The sequence below is a fragment of the Buteo buteo genome, chromosome 1 (assembly GCF_964188355.1).
Source record: "Buteo buteo chromosome 1, bButBut1.hap1.1, whole genome shotgun sequence".
NCBI lineage: Eukaryota > Metazoa > Chordata > Aves > Accipitriformes > Accipitridae > Buteo > Buteo buteo.
In genome coordinates this window covers 43,254,745-43,276,270 of record NC_134171.1, presented here as the reverse complement: position 1 = coordinate 43,276,270, position 21,526 = coordinate 43,254,745, and the positions used below count along the sequence as shown (strand labels likewise).

Here is a 21,526-nt window from a genome sequence, read left to right as displayed (position 1 = left end):
TGGTTACAGATTAATAATTATTTATTATTACAAAAAGATGTACCATTTCTGCTGATAACTCTAAAAATGTTAAGGGTCTTTTCCAACCTAAATAATTCTATGATTCTGTGGTTTTTTCTTTCCCTGGAAGATTTTAAGGTACACAGGGAAGCTATTATTTTAAACTACTTTTAGTAGAAAAAGCCAATTATTTAATTTATTGTCATAAATTAAAAAACTGTTAAGACAAAATGCTGTAGAAAGAAATTATTTTTAAAAAATTAACTTTCACACACTATGTGTTTTCTATGACCTGTGGAGGCAGGCCCTTTAATAATGAGCAAAAATCACATCCTAAAATTCCAGAATAATATTTTAAAATAAAAATAAAAAAAATTTTAAAACAGCCTAAAATACTGTGTTAAATACAACAGGAATTGCTCATTTAAATGATTAAGTTCTCTGAATTTCTGGGTAGTAAGTGCACCGTACGTTGTACCACTTCCAGGCCTAATGTTGCTTCTACTGGAATTCCAGATAGCAGCAGTCTGCTGAAACATGAGTTCAGTTACCAAATATAGATGAGTGGGGTAAGAATTACATAGTCACAGAGGACAGATGTAACACACAGGCCACAGTCTTCTCGATGCTTAGTGAGAACCAAGCCATCTTTAGTGAATAGCTGGAGCAACTTAAGCCTACTTAGATAAAGAAGGAAAAAAACAACTTTACCCGTTATTATTGTACTTGAGACTCTTCATATTGGCTTGTTCATTGTAAGGTCTGTTTTATATTTTCTGCTAAATTTAATTATTTTACTTTGGGGAGTAATTTTGCAGATTTCAAAATTCAGAGGAAAAATATGTGCCTTTTTTGTTTTAAAAACTTACTAGATACATTTCTTCCTTCATATTATTCCTTTGAACAGATTGGCTTTGGTTCATATTTTTTTAAGTAATAATTTTTCATTGGACAGGTTCTGCAAATTTAGGATGCTTATACATTTCTTGAAGTGAGTCCTTTGATTTTCTATGGGTTTCCATATTTCATTATTTATCTCTTGAATATCTTAATTTAATTATTCAAATGTTTTCTGAGATTATTGTAATCCAGTACATTTTTAATTTACTATTTACCATATTCCTTAGAGCATCTATATTATTTTCTGAATAAATATTTAAACAACGTGATATTAAAATGTGTGTTTACTTGTAAGTAATTTTTAAATATATAGCAAATAGGACCCCATAAATAGTTTATATGTAATAAGGCTGGAAGTATAGCTAAACACTGATCTGCATTGTATTTTATGTTTGTGTCTTTAAATGATACAGTATATGGCTTTGCATGTTACCTAATAAGTAATGATGATGAAAACTGTTATAAATACATTATAGTCTAACTTGGAGAAGCTAGAAATAGCATTCAAAATTTCTGATTATGATCTTATATGCTACTTGATACGGTTTGTGATACTTCACCTCCAGTTCGCTATGGTTACAAGTTTCTCTAAAAGAATAGTGGTTTTATGTGTTACAGTGTGTCTGAAAAAAAGCCTTTATACTGAAAGCTTCCATTCAGCTATCTAAAGCTAGACATATAATTCCATTTTTAGGCACCAGACCTTTCTCACCAAGGCGGCTTACCAGCATCAGAAATTGGCAATAACTAGCACGTTTAATTTAATCGACTTCACCTAAATACCCAGCTACAGATTGACTTACCTAAATTTAGACACTGGGCTTTGAAAATTATGACATATGTAGCCATTATATTTTTCTAATGAAAAAACTGAGTATCAGGAGGAGATATGCTAATTCATAATACATTCATTTTAATCATTGTGTTGGGTGGCTAGCAATCGATGAAATTGTCCTCTGACCCATAACCCATTGAAACACCAGAGCAGCTTGGTGTTGGAAGTCAGAGAAGTTTATCTGAGTGTGTAATGTATCACTTCTTTGAGATGTGAGCAAGCTAGGACCCAGTATGAATCAGATTTAAATAAAAGTATCATTTGAAGCACAGATATTTACCAGTTATCTAAATAGTAAAGTAGCACCTTTGTTCATTTGAATACAAAGTTTTAAAAAATAAATAAGATTAAGGAGACAGAAACTCTCCAGGTTTAACCCTTAGTTCCCTGGCATTCATCCAGTTTATGCCTTAACAGCTGAGCCTCTAGGCCAACTGTTTGCTAGGCTTCTCAGATTCATTCTTTAAAGCTGCTATGTGGTAGTATATGCTTTTTTAGATTGGCATGGTTGCTAAATTTGTTGCCCAGTAAACACAGATAAAAAGAAAGAAAGATGTAATCCCAGCAAAGAATAAGCCTATCACTGTATTCTATAAAAACATATATCGAATCCTAAAATGCTTTGGTTTCCTTATATTTCTCTTTTATGTGTTGGGTTGTAATCTGTTGGCAAGACAAGCAGGCATATCAGGAGATGCATACGCCAGGCCAAGAATTCCAATAATCTATCAGTCAGTTAATGACTACATGCCGGGTGAGCCCTGGTGAAGTGACTAAAGGGAATTGGAGCTTGCACAAGCTGATGTAAAATACATCCGAGTGCATCTCATGACTGTCAAGCCACCTGTCTATCAGTGGAGAAATACTTTGAACCATGAAGAGAAAATATAATGTTTTTTAAAGTCTTGTGCAGAATTAATCTTGTAGAAATTATCGTAATAAGAAGAGAATTTTCAAGGGCAACTAAAACCACTGATGTTCAACTTAATTAAATGTTTCACAGAAGCAGCAATTACTTTCAAGATCAGATCACTCACAATCTAGTGACCAGCAGGACAAATAAAATTTCAACAAGGAGACCTTCAGGCAGATTCTTCCGTTGGGACAAGAGCGGTTTCCCTGATGTCTTGTTTCTTGCTGGCTTTACAGAGGCTGAGAACGCTCATTCTCATTCTAAAATCTTGTGGGAAAACTGGAGATGTATAGATGCTTCTGTGCTCTGTGAAACTGGTACAGAATATGCATTATACACTTAGATGGTACAGGATGATACATAGGTTGTGAAATCTATTTCTTTAGTGTTTTGCTTTTAGCATGTGGTAGTTTGATATTCCACTTATTAGCGTTGAGGAAAGTGCTACTAAACTGTATTGAAAGGTAACAAGTTACAAATGTTAACACAAGAAATAAAATAATATTAAACACATTATCTACATTAAACAGACAGGATAACTTGGAATTTCTAATCCAAACTTCCTTGTGTATGTTCTCAACTAGGACACTGTTTTCCTCTTGGAATTTGATGGTTTAGTGTCTGAAAGGCAGTGTTATGGGAAGGAGAAAAGTAAGTATATCCCCCAAATCGTCACAAGCCTAAAAACAGAAAAAAATGAAGTGTAATAGCATTCATGTGAAATAACAAATCAGATGTGAAATAACAAAACACTCAGACTGGTCTAGTGGAGTTGAGCTCGTGCTAGGCAATGTACAGACAAAGGATGTCTTCACAGTTCTGAAGGAAGATGCGTGAGAAAAATTACTCCTAAGTGCTCTCATTTCCACCTAGACAGTTTGCAGCCCTGGCCCATTCTAATAGAAACCAAGGTTTATGGTATTTCATGCACCATTGGGTTCTGCTCTTCTCCCAGTTTTGTGTCTACCTTATGGGAACCAGGATATATCAGGATTTTTTTATTGAGAAGTTTTTTCATTAAGGAATTTTATTTGTGTCTTCCAGAATGCAAGACAGAAGCTGTGGCCAGGCATTGCCTCTTTCCTTAATGCTGAAGGAGGCTTACTGTGCAGAGAGAGGCACCAATAAGGGATATCCTGAAAATATGTCAGAAGCTTCATCCTACCATGACTTTTTCTATGATTCTGTATCAGACATACAGAATGGGGAATTTTCAAATGAAATTTCTGCCTTCCTTACCCAGGAGGAGATATGTAAGAGTCTTGATATAGCTCAGGAAGCCATTGCCAATTCCATGAAGGAGGATCAGAATGCAGCACCAGACTTTACTCATGTTTTCAACACCTCTCTTTCTAGCACTTCAGAAAACCCTTCTTTCAGGGATACCAAACTGCATGAGCAAGATGCTTTACAGAGGCCTCAAGCAAGCAGCCTGACTTCATCTCCTGCAAGTCACATTCTCCCAAGGAATCAGAAAGAGCAATCCACCGCACCTCAAACAGCAGGTAATTTTGTCACAGTTTCCAGGAGGCAAGCAAGCACCTCGCCTTTGCTAACTGCTAGTCCCAGCTTCATTAGAAGCCTGAAACATTCGGAGAAAGATGGTCCAGGTGTGCCTAAGACAAGCCCAAAGTCTGAATCAGCTTCCCAGGGAGAAGTTCCTTTCAGGAACAAGTTGTGTGATAAAGCTGCCACATTCATAGAGGAATTGTCATCTATATTTAGACAGGCAGCAAAGACAAGAGGCCGAAGTCCTGATGGGGACTCTTCTTCTCCAGACAGTGGATACCTGTCTCCTAAAAAGAAACAGCCAGCTGTAAGTACCTCAGTGACCCAGGAGTTTGACAAGCCACATCAAGAGACTGAGCCTGAGGCAAAATTGCCTGGAGTTCATCTGAATGGAGAACACTTTTCTGAAAGGGAGAGCATCACTCAGAGCGAAACGGTCCTTTGCCACCCGTTCATCAACATGGAAGAGAATCAACCTTCACCACCTCAATTCACTCAGAAGCTCAGGAGCCAGGAAGTTGCCGAAGGAAACAAAGTATTGTTGGAGTGCAGAGTTGCTGGCAACCCAGTCCCTCATGTCAGGTAAGCATGTGCCTTTTAACTAAGTTGCCAGATATCATCATCTTCTAATTGTGGAAGATACTTAAGGACAGGTATCATAGTGGACCTGTTCAGAGATAGTCACATAAGAACAGTGAATCATGCAGTGGTTAGTAAGCACATGGAATAACAGATTCTCACCTCTTTAGTTCTCTAGAGTGATTCATTGTTTTCTGCTTGGGATACAAAGTTCTACTTGAATCAAGAGCCACATGGCAAAATTAGAAACAGCAGTGACTCTAACAACATTCTGTGTGACTGTTACCTCATTAATATAGGTGAAAGAATTCACAATTTGCCCCTGAAGAACATGTATCAGGCAGTTGATACAGTTTTTACTGTCAGTTATTTAGAATGACTCCATGCCCCATACCAATGGGATTTAGGGTCTGTACTATAAGATAACCTAAAATTTTCTAAATCTAGCCAAATATCCTCTTGTGTAAGACATTTCCAGAAGACATTAAGATGGTAGCCATTTCAAAATTTCTTTCAATTCTTTGCAGTGAAATTTATGTGAATTTGCTTTTGTTTGATGACAAAACATAAAAGTAACTGCTGCATAAGTTTGTTTAGTTTAGGTTCTTTATTAACATGTGTTTATAACAGTTATAAAAGCTACATTTGCAGTATCAGCGAGGGCTGAATTAACTCATAATACTTTTCACTGTCTTCCTTTTCTTCTAAAGCTGTTAGAAATTAAGGTCAACTAGTACTTCACAGACAGCATTTGCCACTTCACAAGTCTGAGCCTTAATGCTAATGTGATTGCTTAACACACACAGAGGTAGATTATACCTCCAGTTTAATAGTTACTCACAACCTCTTTTGGTTTAAAGTCAACTGAGTATATTTGATATTCTCAAAGGGATAGTCCTTTTCGGACAGGATAGAATTTGTAGTTCCCCATTCAGAACTTCCTGTAAGGTTCTTTTGTTACATCTGAAGACTGCATAATTCTTTTAAAGTTCTCAACATTTCCTTAAAGGAACGTAGCAATCACTTTCCTGTAACACTTGTACTTTAAATTTCTTCATATCTTTTGCTGTGAAGTCTTTAACACTTTGAAATTGCTAATATTTTTCATTGTTACCCCTGATTGCTTGCAGATAGTCACATGTATAGGCCTTGTGGCTATGCAAGCTTAGGAATTAATATCCATCACTAAACAGTGTCTTCATACATACCATCATTGAACTTCTCCTTTGAAATCAGTCTTTAACACATTTTTAAAATCTGTACCTTTTGGTACAGGTTTGCAGAGAGAATAAAGAGAGCTGTCAGTTTGAAGATTTTAGATCTTTGTCAGCAAGATTAAAAAAGTACAGTTTTGAAAAGTCATGTTATGGCTACATGTGCTTATATATGCTTTCATTCCAAGGTGAAGTTACTTCGCAGAAAATATCTCGAGAGTCTTGTTTGTGACTGTTAAAGACAACTGCATTGCCTTTATCTTCATGTAAGTCGTCAGTGAAAACGTATCCCAGACAAGCTGAATATTGAGACACTGAAATTTTTACAGGGTCAAAAGATCATTTATAGCAACATCAAGTGTGTTCAGTTGTTCTTGTATACAAAGTGTAAAAAGTTGTACCTCAACACATTGAGTACATTGGTTATGTACTTGAGCTTAAATTGTCCTACAAACTGAAGCCAAGTGATCTTCTAAACCAAGACAAGCTGTGGATCTAAGTATGCTAAGCAAAGGAATTACATTATGAGCCTTGCCAACAGGTCAGGAAGCTTACCTCAAAAATATAATTGTAATGCCTAAATTGCAATGAACATCAAGCAATACAACAGCAATGTCATGTCATTAATAGGTGTTTGGTTTGGTTGGGTTTTTTTTAATATCTGCTGGGGAAAAAAGGACAAGAATCACAATTATGGGTGCAAAAGCCTTACAGCTGTTCATTCTCCTTCAGACTTTCATGAAGCAGGAAAGGGGAATTGTAGAAGTCGTACAATTATGACAGCCAGGGAATCCTCCTCCTTGTGTTTCTTAGATTCTTCCTTCCCCCTCACTAAGATATTGCAGCCTGCCAGTGGTACTGATGTAGACACTAGGGCAACACAACTGTTAGCTTCTAGTAGTTCTTTTGTTGTTGTTGGGTTAGGTAATATGATGGCTAACATACTGTTACTGATATTTTTAGTTGTAAAGCAGAGTAGTAGCAACAGACAGAGGGACCACCCTTAAGGAAGAAAAATAATTATTATTAATTGATACTAAAGACCTTTTCACCTAACTTTACCCATCTGTAGGTTAGATAGTTAACCTGACCAAGTCACCCTAGACTCCAACTTCAGTCACTAGAGAGAAGCACATCTACCAAGAGTCACCTGTGTGGTCCATTGACAAGATATTAAGGCAAATACTTCAGGCTAAACACTTTTTTATTAGCTTGTCATAACAGGTGAGGTGAATCCTACCCATTCCTCCATTGCTATGCCAACAGGTGGCACAGGGAGAAAGAGTTGCCCTGTCAACTCATATCCACAGGTAATGCAACTAGAAGAAAAACCCTGAACTGTCTTTCTTACTGGTAAGAATTCACCATGATACATATTGCCTCAAAGGAACTTAGTTTTCATAGTACTTGAATTTTGAAAACATCTGTACTTCCGTAACTTGAACAGCAAACTTTCTTACAAAGTTTTTTGCTAAGAAAGCAAGAGACACAAAGGCTTTTTTATAGGGTACTACTTATCAAGTCATTAATAAGACTATTAAGGTACTGAGAGCCAGTATGTAGAAAATACTGTTTTACTAGAATGAAACGCTGGTTCTGTTGGCTTGAATGTTTTTACTACCATCACTCTGTTACACCTTAACACACATTTCAATCCTACTGAGTTAAAAAATGTGTTTTGTGGGGTGAAAATGATCCCAGAATAGGCAGCACATAGACATGGAGGATCTCGAAAAACAGAATTACTAAACGTCCATTACATAGACCCTAGGATCAATAGGCATTTACTTTCATAACACAGCAAAAAAAACTCACTGGTGCCATCAGATTCACATACTCTGTGTTTCCTGCATAAGTACAAGTACAGTTCTGTTCAGAACCGAGTAGAAGTTATTGATTTCTTTTATGAAATACAGCATAGACGTTTTAGTTGAGTTTGACAGTAGCAATGAGGTTGCAGTGTTTTAATAGCAAAGATGCACTGTTGTAATTCTTTGGTAGCTTGTTGGTCTTATATTATCTGGCAGAACATCAGTCTTTACATCCGTGATATGACTCCAGAACTGTACATAAATATTAACTGAACTAGGAAGTTGTGCGCAAGCTATGAAGCTTTCTTTTGCTTAGGTCTTTTACATCATTGTTGTATTCATTTCAGAGGCTGCTAATATCAAGATATTTACAAGAAATCTAGAAATAAGCTTTAAATTCTTTAAATTTTAATGTAAACTCTGCTTTTCTGAATAGTATGGGAGCTGTACCTCAAAAACTATTCGTTTTGGAAGTCAACACAGTTTTGCACCGTGACCTTTTTGTAATGACGCTGCCTTGGCTGAAGAGGTCACTCGCATACAGCACGGGCAGGGCTCTCGCAGGCTGGATTTCTTCTGAGGGCCGAGCCGCACAAGGGGGAAGCCTAGAGCCCTTCAGCTTTTGAGCGCTGTTGCAAAGCCCATAGAACAAAAGCTAAGACTCATTCAGTGGTTAAGCGACTGGCCCAACCGTTTAAGGACACGGCAAATACTTGCATGCTGTTTGGGTGAGACTCCAAAGTCTGAATCATGGGGAAAGGAGGGTGTTCTTTCTTTTAGTAGATAAGAAAGCATGCAGAAAAATTTGTAGTGGCTTCTAGACTACAGTAACATTACTAGGAACTTCTGAACAGTTACATAATGTCACCTATGCACATAACTTCCCCTCTTTCTGGAGCTGAAAGGGAGTTTTCTGATATATCCTGAATATCCAATAAATAGCTAGTATGCTGCAGTGGAAAAAGACAAGCCTATTTAAAACCACCTATGTATTGCAGAACAAGTGAAGAATGCTTGCTTTTTGTGCCACTTTCAGGAACATTTCTGCAAATTTGAGTTTTATATGGTTAAAAAAAAAAGCAGAACACCGATGGTATAATGCTATTTGATCATTCTCTTGTATTTTGGTAATAGAAAGAATCTAATTTTCTGAAGTGCTGTACTTAGACAACTGTTTCATTAGACTGAATTTCTGATTTGTAATACCTTTAGAAAAAAATCTTTGGAGCGTAATCACATGAACTGGAAAGATTTAAATACTACGGTTTTCTGAAGAAACTGGCCAGAGGGAAAAAAATGTAAAAGGTATTAAACATTTTGTGAAAACTGCTGAATAGGTAGAAGGTAGAAATGGATATTAATGTTATTGCCAAAAGAAGGGCTATAGAACAAGCAGAACAGTTACCTGGTCTGTGAGGCATTAAGAGTCAGCCACTTAGCACATGCAAAACTTTCTGAACAGGAGATAGAGATAGGGGCATGAGCCGGGATTACCACCGTCTATATATTTGTACACAGCAATAAAATCTGCAGAAACCAGGCTTCAGTTGTTCTGATTTCTCCCAGAAAAGCCAGTTTTAATAACATAGCCACTGCAAATAATGTTTTTGGAACTCTGTGTGGTAAGTGTGATAAAAGTGGAGAGAAATTGGGATTTTAATTTTTTGTCTCAGCTGGGAAGAAAATAACCAGAAGGCATAGTCCCTAAAGCCATGATGAAATAATAATAGTTCAATGGTGACAAGAAAAGCACTGAGTAAATTGTGCTTTTTTTTCCCAGCACCCAAGAAGTTGTCCAGCCTAGTAATGAGCACAGCTGATATTTAGGGAGCATCAAGCCCTGGTGGCCATGAATTCATACAAGTGATCTACAGCAGAGCAAAAGGCCTTCAAAAGAAACTACTTAGGTCTTTCTGACCTTTTAGCATGTTACTGTTTTTCTTTGTATCACATTTTATTCTGGATCCCAATAATCTTTATAGCTGGCTTTCTTACCTTTTCATAGGTTTTTTTGGAGCTAAACTTTCTAAAATCCTCAACATATCTAAAGTCAAGCTAGAATCCTGCCTTAACCTGCTACCCTTCTTATAAGGCTAAGGATAACAAGGTTGCAGAATCTTATTACAAGCAAAGAAACCATCAAATGTAGTGTAAGTGTATATTTGAAGGTTATGTGACTAGGAAGGCCTCTAAAATTTTAAGTACCTTGGATGTTCATAGCTGTATCATATAGAAAGCAAAAAATGTAAATATTATGGTTTGAGTGACAAAACTTGACCAAAGTAGCTTTGTTCTACAAGAGTAAAATAAGTAAAATTTAACAGAAGAACTTATAACTAGAATCTTAGGGTTGAACCCCAAAAGAAAACAATCAGTTAAATTTCAAGAACCACTACATTTCCTCAAAATTCAATGCCTAACTTACTAGTTCTACTAGCAGAAAATTAGATATCTAACAAAGAAGATTTTGTCACTGGTCAGAACAATTTTTATGTTGCTGAACTACCCAAATTCCAACCTAAGACCTAGTAAAGTATTGGGTAGTTTGAGAAGTTCTAGGATACCTGTCTTCTAAAGAAGGTCTAAAGCACATAAAATATAAGTTGAAACAGACAGTTTTTACATTAGTTTCACAACCATTGTATCAGTCAGTAGCTCTCCTTCAAAGTGCATCAGCAGTGCAGTACTTAAAATACCTAAGTTACCATTAAGCTAACTAAAGCAAGTCACTGCTGGGAGTGACTTAGAGCTCTTCAGCATTTGCCTCACTACCTGAATAGTTAATTACTTCTGAGGTCTGTCCTGAACTGTAAGCTATGATTAAAGTATTTACAGATATTCACCCAGATTCTGTAGCACAACAGCTATTGAAATGCTTTGTGCAAAGAATATTCTCTTCCTTCTTCAAAAGCAAATTGACAAAAAAAAAAAAGAAAAAAGAAAAAAAACCCCACACTTTGCACCTACTACCTGGCAAGAACAGGGCTTCTTTGCTTTGAGGAATCTATTTGCTCTCATTATAACCCTTTTCTTCTCATAAGCATTGTTTATCTAAATTTCTGTAACAGGTATCTAAAATCCCCACCTAGAAACTTTACTTGCATGTAGTCCAGAAATGTTCTTAGAAAATATAGAAACAAATGCAAAGTACAACACTTAAATTTATAATAAAACCCAAACTACGTTGATTTCTACAACTTTACAAAACTTATGCAGTTTTAAAGCCTTTAAAAGCCTTGTAGTCTAAAAACACACAATAAACTGTGTCTCCGCCATAGTCTTCCTATCAGGCACAGCTGCAAAGAACATTGGATGACAGATTAAGTAATGCTTAACACAAATCTACACAGCTGGGTGGAAATCCAGGTGTACGGGACAATAGTGACTGAACTACCTAGACACTGGTTGGTAGATTTGTAAGTCTTGGGAATGTAAAAGGTATGACAGCTGTAGTTTCTGCTTCTTTACTAGGCTTGATTTCAGGTAGGAAAACTGTAGTTTAGAGGTAGCATTTAGTTTTGTTTCTTAAAGTCTCTCATTGTATAAATTTTGTAGTTGTAATGAAACACCAGTGCCTTGGTGGGAGATAGAGGTGTTCCACTACTTCTATAATGGCAAGGCTTTAATACTACTTATTTTTTACAAAGTGTGAGTAGCTATCTGTGTATGTGTACTAATGGAACATATCTGACAATCCTAGGTATCCTTAGTTCAAAAAATTCTGTTTCTTGGGTGTGTTCCTCACTTTTTTATATGAGCTCTTTAATAGTTGTCTTCAAAACTGTTACTTTTGCATTTTTAAAATCTTAACTATTCAGGTTACAGTTTAGAACCAGGTAGTTCAGGTTCTGCTTTTTTAATGTTTTCATAAGCTTAAATACATACTTCTGTTATTCAAGATGGAAACTTTAGTGAAGCTATTTTATGATGAACTCATTTAAAGTATTTGTTAATTCCATTCTTATTTGCTAGCCCAAGACTGAGGAAGGGCTCAAGAACTAAACTTGCTTCTGAACAGTGAGATGCTTAATGTGTCTTAACAACAGACTTTACTAGACCATAAGCATTATGGTAGCTACAGTGATTGCAGAAATATTTTCAAAAAGATTAAAAGGATTAGTACATGCTCTGTGTAGCAGGTGAGGGCTTTTGTGACTTGAAAATGATTAACAGCAATATCTATTATTCTTATACAGTAAAAATTAAATATTTCATTGAGGTTTAATGTGATTCTCACATTATTTCCTATATGTGTGCTTTAAAATGAAGCTCACTAGTTTTTGAGAGGGGATAGAAATAGGCAACAATTCTGTTGCAGAAACTGAAGTACTACTTTTTTCCAGCGATAGTATTGACTATACAAATGGTATCTTTCTGAATTTTTGTAGTTTTTGTTATTGAGAATTGTCATTTAAACTTGTCAAAATTCATTACTAATACTCTAACTATAGCAAAGTGCCTCTCTTCTTTTTTTTTCCTGTTTTCTTGTTTTTCTTTTAACACACCCATCTCCTCACATGTTTCTCTAGATGCTCTAGCAATCTTACAGCTTTATCAGAAACCTGCTTCCTTTAGTGCATCTCTAATAGCTTTTATTCAGGTTGTCATGGTTTAACCCCAGCCAGCAACTAAGCACCACGCAGCCGCTCACTCACTTCCCCTCCACCACCAAGTGGGATGGGGGAGAAAATTGGGAAAAGAAGTAAAACTTGTGGGTTGAGATAAGAATGGTTTAATAGAACAGGAGAAACTAATAATGATAACACTAATAAAATGACAACAGTAATAATAAAAGGATTGGAATATACTGGTGATGCACAGTGCAATTGCTCACTATCCGCTGACCAGTGCTCTGTTAGTCCCCAAGCAGCGATCCCTCCAGCCCCTGCTCCCCCCAGTTTATATACTGGGCATGATGTCACGTGGTATGGAATACCCCGTTGACCAGTTTGGGTCAGCTGCCCTGGCTGTGTCCTGTGCCAACTTCTTGTGCCCCTCCAGCCTTCTTGTTGGCTGGGCATGAGAAGCTGAAAAATCCTTGACTTTAGACTAAACATTACTTAGCAACAACCAAAAACGTCAGTGTTGTCAACATTCTTCTCATACCTAACTCAAAACCATAGCACTGTACCAGCTGTGCTGGTAGACAATTAACTCTATCCCAGCTGAAACCAGGACACAGGTATTGATAGTTTTAGAAAGAAGTGACATTTTTCATTTTAACTCAAAAAAAATCATATACAAAGTATTTTAACATCCTTTAAGCACAGCAATTCTATCATGTTTCACTTTTTCCTTTGGTGTACTGGATCTTCTGTTTATTGTGTGTATTTGTGGTCGTTTTACTTTAGTTTATTACCAAATGCAATATTTTACAGTAAGAATTGATCTAAAACACTTCCCTTACTTATACAATAGTTTCTATTATTTCATTAATTCACAGTCTTGTTATAATTGTTTATTAATGTTGAGAAGAGTATGACAAGAAATAGTGGTTCTTTTTTGTCATGTAACCTTTTGTAAACAAGAAGTGTTTCCAGAATATTTTGTGTTTATTTCCTAAAGGAGATATTTTATGGCATTAGTTGTTAAAATGCTCCAAAATATAAAGTTTTGTTTTATATTGTCCCCATAGTCCGACTGGTTTTCTTTATGAAACTATTTTGGCCAATAAACATGCTTTTATACAGGAATCTACAATAGTCTACTAAACATTTCAGAGTAGAATCCTGCTAATCTGTCTTCTTACTAGTCTTCTGCAAAGAGAGAGTACTTGTTAAGAATAGAGGAAGATTCTTGTACCTAAGGAGTTCCTTGGGTCAGAAATGTTATCTTTGTAGATCTGGATGTTTATCTGTGTATGGAACATTGAAGATCATCTGAAAGTATAAACAGCATGTGTAATATTGCTGAGTATAAATAGAAGGATGTTGTTAGCCATTTTAATCTGGTAGTTTATTAATTTCAGAAATCTGCTAAGCAGTAATGTGTTGTCATTCAGTATTTAATTTGCATTCAAATTAAGATATAATATCTATAGATATGAAACTGATATGTTAATATCCTCAATATTTTTCTGTCACAAGAATATTTTTCTTAGTCCTCCTTGTATCAATAATCTCTTCATTACTTTTGCTTTTTTTTTCTTCATTTACATGTCAAAATTATAGCTATTTGCAGTCTTGAACTTGTTATACTTTTAGCCCTTCTTTCATTCTCATTTATTTCCTTTTATAGTCTTGGTTTATTGGACCACACTATGCCATTCTTATGTCTTTTGTTTGTTTGCTTTCACTAATTTGAGATAAGGCCTATCCATCTCCAGGCATTCCTGGAGTTTTAGTTTCCTTCAGAGCGGATCTGGAATGTAATGTTGAAAGTCACTTCAGTGATATGTGAAACTGCTTCCTAATTCTGTTTGTCTTAGAACAGTGCTCTGGACTAGTGGGCTTTACTGGGGAAGCGAGGGCTTATACCCTAGCACAAATGGTTAAGCTATTGCAGTGTCTGCCTGTAGTGATTTGTGGCCTGCAGGTTTTGGGTAGATAACATGCATCTTTCAAATATTTTTCTTTTCCGTTTCTATTCATTTTGTGGCAATGAAAGTCCGCACTGTCAGGATTTTCTGCATCTGGGGGAAAACATACAGTGGAGCTAAGGCCTTTTTAGATCATGTACTCATCTGCTTTAAAAAATAGTGTGGCATATCTGAAAAATGCTAGTAGCGCATCAGTTTTCTTAACCTGTAAGTAATACTCCTTTTACCTTAGAACAGTTGGAGAGAGGATTCTTTATTATTTGTCGTCATGCTACTTACGAATGGCATTTAGGAGACTCTTGTAGTATAAGATAGCCAAATGTTCTATTTGGATGAGGGTTTTTTGTCTTGCTTTATTGTCTAAAACCATAGAGTACAGTATTTAAAATGGATATCTGGAGAGCCAGGCTCTTTCCTAGGTGAAATGATCTTTACAAAGTCCAGATTGTGCTAACAGGATAATTTATGAAAGTCTTATAAAATAAATAGATTGCTAGAGAACTTAGGGTGAGAAATCCATTGTTGTTACAGAATGAATATTCAAAGATCTAAAATCAAGAATGTGTGGGCATGGTTGAGGGGGAGGCTGGCTGGGGGAGACACGGACTGTTTGCTTGATTGTTTTTTGTAAAAGCCCCAAGGAGGATCTATAGATCGTGGACACTGGGGTTATTCTTATGTTTCATTTGTTTCTTGTCTCTGTAGAACAGTTTTGACTACGTGATGTATGCATTTCCTCATCTTTGTTACACAGGCTCTGTGCTTCACCAGGATCTCTTTCTTCAGAACTGTAATTTTTAGTATTTTTCATGAATGCTGAAATATCTTTTGTAGGTTTTTTTTCTTTAGAAGATTGCATACTTTCTTTTTGGTTTTTCCATCCCGAAAATAGGAAGAATAAAGCCTGTTAGGTGCATAAAGATGGGTGTTATAAGAGGCAATTGTAAAAACAATGGGGTAGTTGTTGAAACTAGGACTGCTCTTCCAAATTGGAATTATGAAGAGAATTCCAGCTCAGTCAGTTTATTTTTCTCTATTTGTGAATGCCAATGTCTTTGTCTTGGTGTATTTCTAATTACATTACCAAAAGTTTAAAAGCATCTCAGTTCACTTCTTTTGTTCTGCTTTGTCTGCCTCTCAGCAAAAGAATACAGATCTGAATTTCCTTGTTAATGCTCCATAAATAAATAATGCATTAACTAGTATAGATAAAAATCTCAAAGGTTAGGTGAAAATATTATCAAAGTACGTTTTAAACTGATTCTATGCTTGATGGCTAATGTGAAAAGCTTAAAAATAAATTAATAAAAATTACTCTTCTAAAATAAGAAAAATGGTGCTGCTATATGCGTAATGAAAATATATACATAAAGAACTTGCCTTTTACTGACATAGGAATTGAATGAGACTTGGATGAACTCAAAAAATAACAAGGTACCACGTCTTCAGAAAGCTCTTTCACTACACTAGATTTGTCCATGTTAAACGTTTTTAGTTTAAAAACTAAGCTTAATTGAAGTAGTTTTAAAATACAGATTTTCAACAAAAGTGGTGCTGAAACGGGGCCAGAGGCACTATTCCAAGAGGCTGCTTTTACTTCATGTTTCAGCATTTGTTTGTTTAAATCTTACATACTGTCTCTGGGCCTTTCCAGTATCGTGCAAAGCATCAACAGCCAAGAGGTCTGACAATGAGGAAATACATTAGCAATCTGCTTGTCACAGACTAATTGAAAGTACCGATCTGTGAAAATTAAAACTAAATCTAGATGCTAATAGAACAGAGGCGGGAACAAACCCACGTGTTTTAGGAGTGTACTATTTTATTTGCACTGAAATGTGAAGAGAAGTAGAGTAGTGAGGCTTTTCATAGAGAGAAGTGTTTGGAGTTGGTAATTCTGGCATCATTACTTATCAATGTTCAACAGGTATGGAGTGCTATTCCAAATCCTATTTAAAATATTATGCTTAATAGTCTTTGACACATTTGCTCATTTGCCTAAAGGCAATACCACATCTTGGACTGTTTAAGTTTCTTAAGGGTAATTACAGCAGTTTAATAACATTACTTAAACAGGACATACCTTTGTAGGACACAATATGTTGCTTTATAAATATAAATTAAGTAAATACAATTATCACTTTGAAACTTGATGCTTTAAAAATTCTTTCCTAATAAACAACTTTGTCATGTCTGAAATATGCTCTGTAAATGTGTTCTTGACAATGTGGAAGCTAACTTTAGAGATCTGGATGATAAAATTGGACAAATAGGACTTCTCTGCAAAAATTTGTAGCTGGTAACTGAAAATGTCAGACTTCTGTCAGCTCTAATTGCATGAACTGGACTTTGAAGTAGGTAGAGAAGACTATGGACTAAAAGCTTATCATAGACTAAACATAGAAGAAGCATTGTTAAACAGCAGTGAATACTGAGCTTATTTTATTAGTTCTAGAACCCATCTGGAAAGTGCGTTCTTGCTAACAAGCGTTACAGTGTGATAGGGCTCTTAAGTGGACTGTAAATGTAGATCATTTAATAGGCCATGGGCTTGCCCTTTAAGCCCATGCAAAGGTAAAGGAAGGAGTAAAAGAAATTCCCTTGCCCACCTACTCCCTGTCACATATGAAAATAAGAGAGTAAGTCCTTCCCATAATATCTGTATTGCCTTCCCTGAATACAGAGATATAAAGACAGCAGGAAGGTTAAGGAATTAGCAGTGCTTTGTTTTTATACCTTGTACAATTGTGCTCATATTTTGAGGTGGGTGGTGCAAGAACAGCAGCAAATAGACCTGTTATTTCTGTGAACCCTCTGAAAATCTTCGTTTCAGTGAAACCCATCACTCTGATCAATAGTGAGGCTGGTAGAATAAATAAATAAATTGAAATCCTGTGTAGCTTTTTAGGATATGTTGGAGAGATGTTCAGGGGATACACTGATGAAAGAAGCCTGTTGTTCCTGCTTTAGGCAGAACTTTACAAAACTTCTGAAGATGAACTATATGCAGAACAGCTGTTTTGTTTGTATCTGAAGCATTATATTGGTTTCTCGCCATGTTACTTATTCACAAAACATTTTATGTTGTCATGAATTCTCACATTCCATGTGCTTTAGGAAAGAAGTGAAGATTAAAAGATTTATTTTTTTTTTTTACGCTTTTGGATAATGAAAAATAATCTGCAGTTATGTAGTAAGGAGATAGCATTTCTTGTAAGATCACAAAACGAACAGAATTTGGAAGTTTAGCTTTGCACAGAATAAACCTTCACTGAGGTGTTGTTCCCTTAGACACTTAAGTGTTTTTTAGCTTTTGTCCTCTAGAAAACTTTTACATGTATTAATATAAGAAATGGACTTAATTGCTATTTTGTGCCCCTGTCAGTTGCCTCGTCTGAGGTGACTCACAAAAGGAGAACTGATCAGTAGGAATAGTGAAAAATTGCAAACAACTGAAATAAGGCACTTGCTTAGGTATTGAAAACTTGAGTCAATATCCATATGACATGTTCCTGTAAATCAGGAAATGAGCAGACTTCTTAACTATACACCTAGATAATCTGGGTAGAGAAGAGATGTTATTTTATGAAATAAATCAGGAGGAATGATAGAAAATAGATAATAGAATAATAGATAATTTCACCTGTATATACAAAGATACCTTTAAGTTGCAGAAGGGGCAAATGCCTGTGTAGAAGAATCTTATCTGATATACTGGAATACTGCATGTCAGAGTGCTTATTATAGACCAGACCCCAAGAACCTTATTTTCCTTAAGTAATATGGTACAGTTAGTATGATACTACTCAGTATAGATGAGTACAAAACTCAAGGAGTAGTGTGAACTCAAATAGCTCAGATTTCCTGTGGGAAAGGGTAATAAGTTAAAACGCTTGGGGTTTGCAGGTAATTAGCAGGTAGACTCACTCCTAAGACACTGGGTTTTTTTCAGCTACCTGCAGGTCAAAGCAAGTAGAGGACTAAAATTTTTCTGCAACAAATCTGTTATGAAGACATGTTTCTTTTAGTCTAACACTAACATGCTACTTCAAATCGAAGTGATTCATTGTTCCACCTTATTAATAATGTATACTTGCAGTGCATGCATGCATTAATGTTATAAAAATAATTTAAGACTTTGCACTTATGCAGTGCCTTTCATCTCAGCATTTCTGTGCTATATAAACAGCTTGTATAATATGTGAACAGCTTTTGTTTATCTCCTCTTATTTGATAAGGTTGTGCTTTTCAGGTGGCCAAGGGAAAAAGATTAGACAAATAAAATCCATCTCTCATTTAGGGTACAACTGACAGGTACCCATAGCTAACTATGAATTCTTTTAATATCACAGAAAATGTGGCCGCTAAGATAACACATGGCCCAACAGTAAATCACTGCTTGTGAGTGTCTTGTGATTAAGACCACTTAAATATGCCCTGTGAATAGCTGAGGCATGTATTTAACTGAACTAACTTGAATTGAGGGCCTCCTACTCCTTTAGACTAGTCTTGACAATTGCAAGTTGATAACAAGCTTCATAGAAGACTGTTTAACATTGGACCACAATCTAGCATCCTTAGAATTTTGCTTTTCCACTATCTTTTTTTCCCTGAGACATATTAGTAAAATGGATAAAATATTAATACACTGATAATTAGGGGCCAGGTACAGCATCAGATGCTGTCAGAACCTATTATCCTTGGTATATGCTTTCCAGATATATATGCCAATTCTGAAGGGGAAGGTGGGTCTCTTTGGTCAAGTGTGTCCCTGTGTGTTATGACAGCATTGCTTTTAAGAGGCAGGAAGAAAAACCCCACCCTAAAACCTCAGAAGTCAAAGCAGCACACTTCTTCATGCAGGAAAACAAGCTGTATTCAAATAAACTTTTCCATGGGGTTGAGTGCAATATTCACACAGTTTCCTCCTGGGAATAAGATAGCAAAGTGCAACCCAGTTCAACAAAAATATAAATTCTCTGTTGATTAGTTTAACAGGTACACTCACTTAACCAAAACGGGACCAGTTACAATGTAATGGCATTCTCTCAAATATCTGCAAAATCAATAAAGAAAATTCTTGTTCTCTGTTTTGTATGTAGGCATGCATTCCTATTCATTGTCAAGTAAGAGAATATTGCAAAAATAGATATTGTGTTATTAGTCAGGTAAATAAATGCTTTCAGTGTCTAAGACAAGCAATCATGGTGTGATGTATAGAAGGAAGAAAAGGGGTTTTTTGTTTGTTCTTTGTTTTTTTTTAAGGTAGAATTGCTTGCAGTAACTCATTGCTACAGTTAGATATTTTACACGCCTATGTTGGACTGTGAAGGCCATGAGTGCGCACAGAGATATTCTTTGTAATATCATACTTAAGCCCAGACATCAAGTAGAAACATGGATCTTTAAATTACAATTATCCATAGTTAAAGCTTGAATGTGAACTGACTTAGTTTCCACCTTATTCCCTACACAAAACTCAAGTTATTAAAACAAAGATAATGCATAAGTGAATTGACATGCTTATTTTCAGCTAAAGCCTATTTCTGGTTAAAAAGAAGTAATGCAATATGCATAGTTTGAGTTGTGTAAGTTAATTTTTATAAATTTTAAAGTGTTTGAAGAGTGAATTTCTGTTATTGTCCAGTATAGGTTGATTAAAAAGTGTGCTGGCTTAGATTTCTTATTCCAGTATCAGATGTCCCACTTAGTAGATAGAATGTGAAGCTCATGAAAACTTTTTCTGATTTGCTCCCTTCTTCCTGGAAATGTGTTTCTCTGCCAGTTCTGAATGCAAATACTTGCTGAACCAATTAGTTCAGAAAATAGCAGGAATGAAAGTATGTGGATAATTAAATTAACAAGTGCAATATAAGGCATAGAAGTGGCTTTTCATTTTTCCTAGTCTTAATATAGAAAATCAGTTTTTTCTGTTAAATGCTTATTGGCAAAATGCATTCTTAGTTCCAGTTAGATCCCTTCACTCAGAATTTTCTACTTTTTAAACCGTAAAGACTTACGTTAAGGTAACTGACATAGCTATTTATCAAGTAGCCTGTTTGCAAGCAGTGTAAACCAAACCCTTTTAAAACCTGCAGTGGCCAATTGATATGTGCCTCAAGCAGATAAACAAAAGTCACTGAGTGTATTAGGGTTTTTATAAAAGGCAAAAAAATCCTTCAGGGAAGTTCTTATGCAGAATTGAAGATATTAATAAAAAGTGGGGAAATAGAACAACTTTTTTTTTAAGGGTCTGCCTTAATTCGGAATAACTAATCCATAGAAAATTTAATTCTCACAGTTGCTGCATGGAGAGTCCTCAAAGAATAAATTCCATGATAAACAATGAATGGGATTTATGTTCCTAAGTTCTTTGAGATCTCCCATGCACAAAGTGGAGACATCTAATTTTGATACTATGTATAATATAACATAGTTGAAGATTGGTATAATATTCCAAACTGATTTTAAAAAAAGAGGAAATTCTCTCAATTTCTCTTTCTACACTTTAACAGCTTTCTTAATTAAATATGGATTTTTGTGTCTCCTAAACTGATTATACTTAACCAGTCATCAGTGAAGCAAATTTGGAAAGGAAAAAAACTCAGAGGGGAAAATACTTATTCTCTCTGTATTGATAATTTCCCCAAGAATGTTTGTGAATTGCTGCTGCTAGAAGGAATTCTCCTGCAGATGTTAATATAGGGAAATCTTCATAGTTAAGAAGCAGTATAACATAATCCAAATTAGAATGCTGAACTTAATTTTTTTTAATGTGTCTTTCCCATACACTGCAGAGAGCATTTGTATGTTACAGTCTTTATTACCAATTAATATCAATATTGACTAGATCTAAACACTTTAATACTTTGTCCCTCAGGACAATAGAGATGGACAACTTAATTCTGTATTTATGATTTGCTTGAGATGTTGGTACAGTGAGTCTCTTGTACAGTGAAGAATAAAGGAAAACACTTGTAGCCTTACAGAGGTAAACATTACTGTATGTTTTCTGCCTTTTTTCCAAAACAGCATTGCCGCTGGTGAGGGCTTTCAAGTTTAATTAGGGAGGGTTGGGACAGAAGGGGAGTTGATTCTATCTGAGCTTCCTCAGGCTTGCCATATGGCCGGAAGGAATCTATAAAAGCCAGTTTTCCACAAAACCAATGAGAGGTAATTTTGGGGGACTTCACCTATAAAGGAAGTAGGTGGAGATGGTGATTTGCA

The 21,526-nt window shown here is 35.7% G+C and overlaps 1 protein-coding gene across 6 annotated transcripts in view; it reads left to right on the top strand.

Annotated features, from left to right (window-relative positions):
- Positions 1–599: 599 nt before the first annotated feature.
- The window catches only part of PALLD (palladin, cytoskeletal associated protein), a 210,861-nt gene continuing 189,934 nt past the window's right edge, over positions 600–21,526 (top strand). For 5 of the 6 annotated variants that reach the window (XM_075028877.1, XM_075028867.1, XM_075028850.1 and 2 more), the window contains exons 1-2: positions 600–760; positions 3,693–4,739. In XM_075028877.1, the coding sequence (XP_074884978.1) occupies positions 3,694–4,739 (1,046 nt within the window). In that variant the 5' untranslated portion in view covers positions 600–760; position 3,693. The remainder of the gene's footprint in view (positions 761–3,692; positions 4,740–21,526) is intronic. The other variant, XM_075028842.1, reaches the window with a different exon arrangement.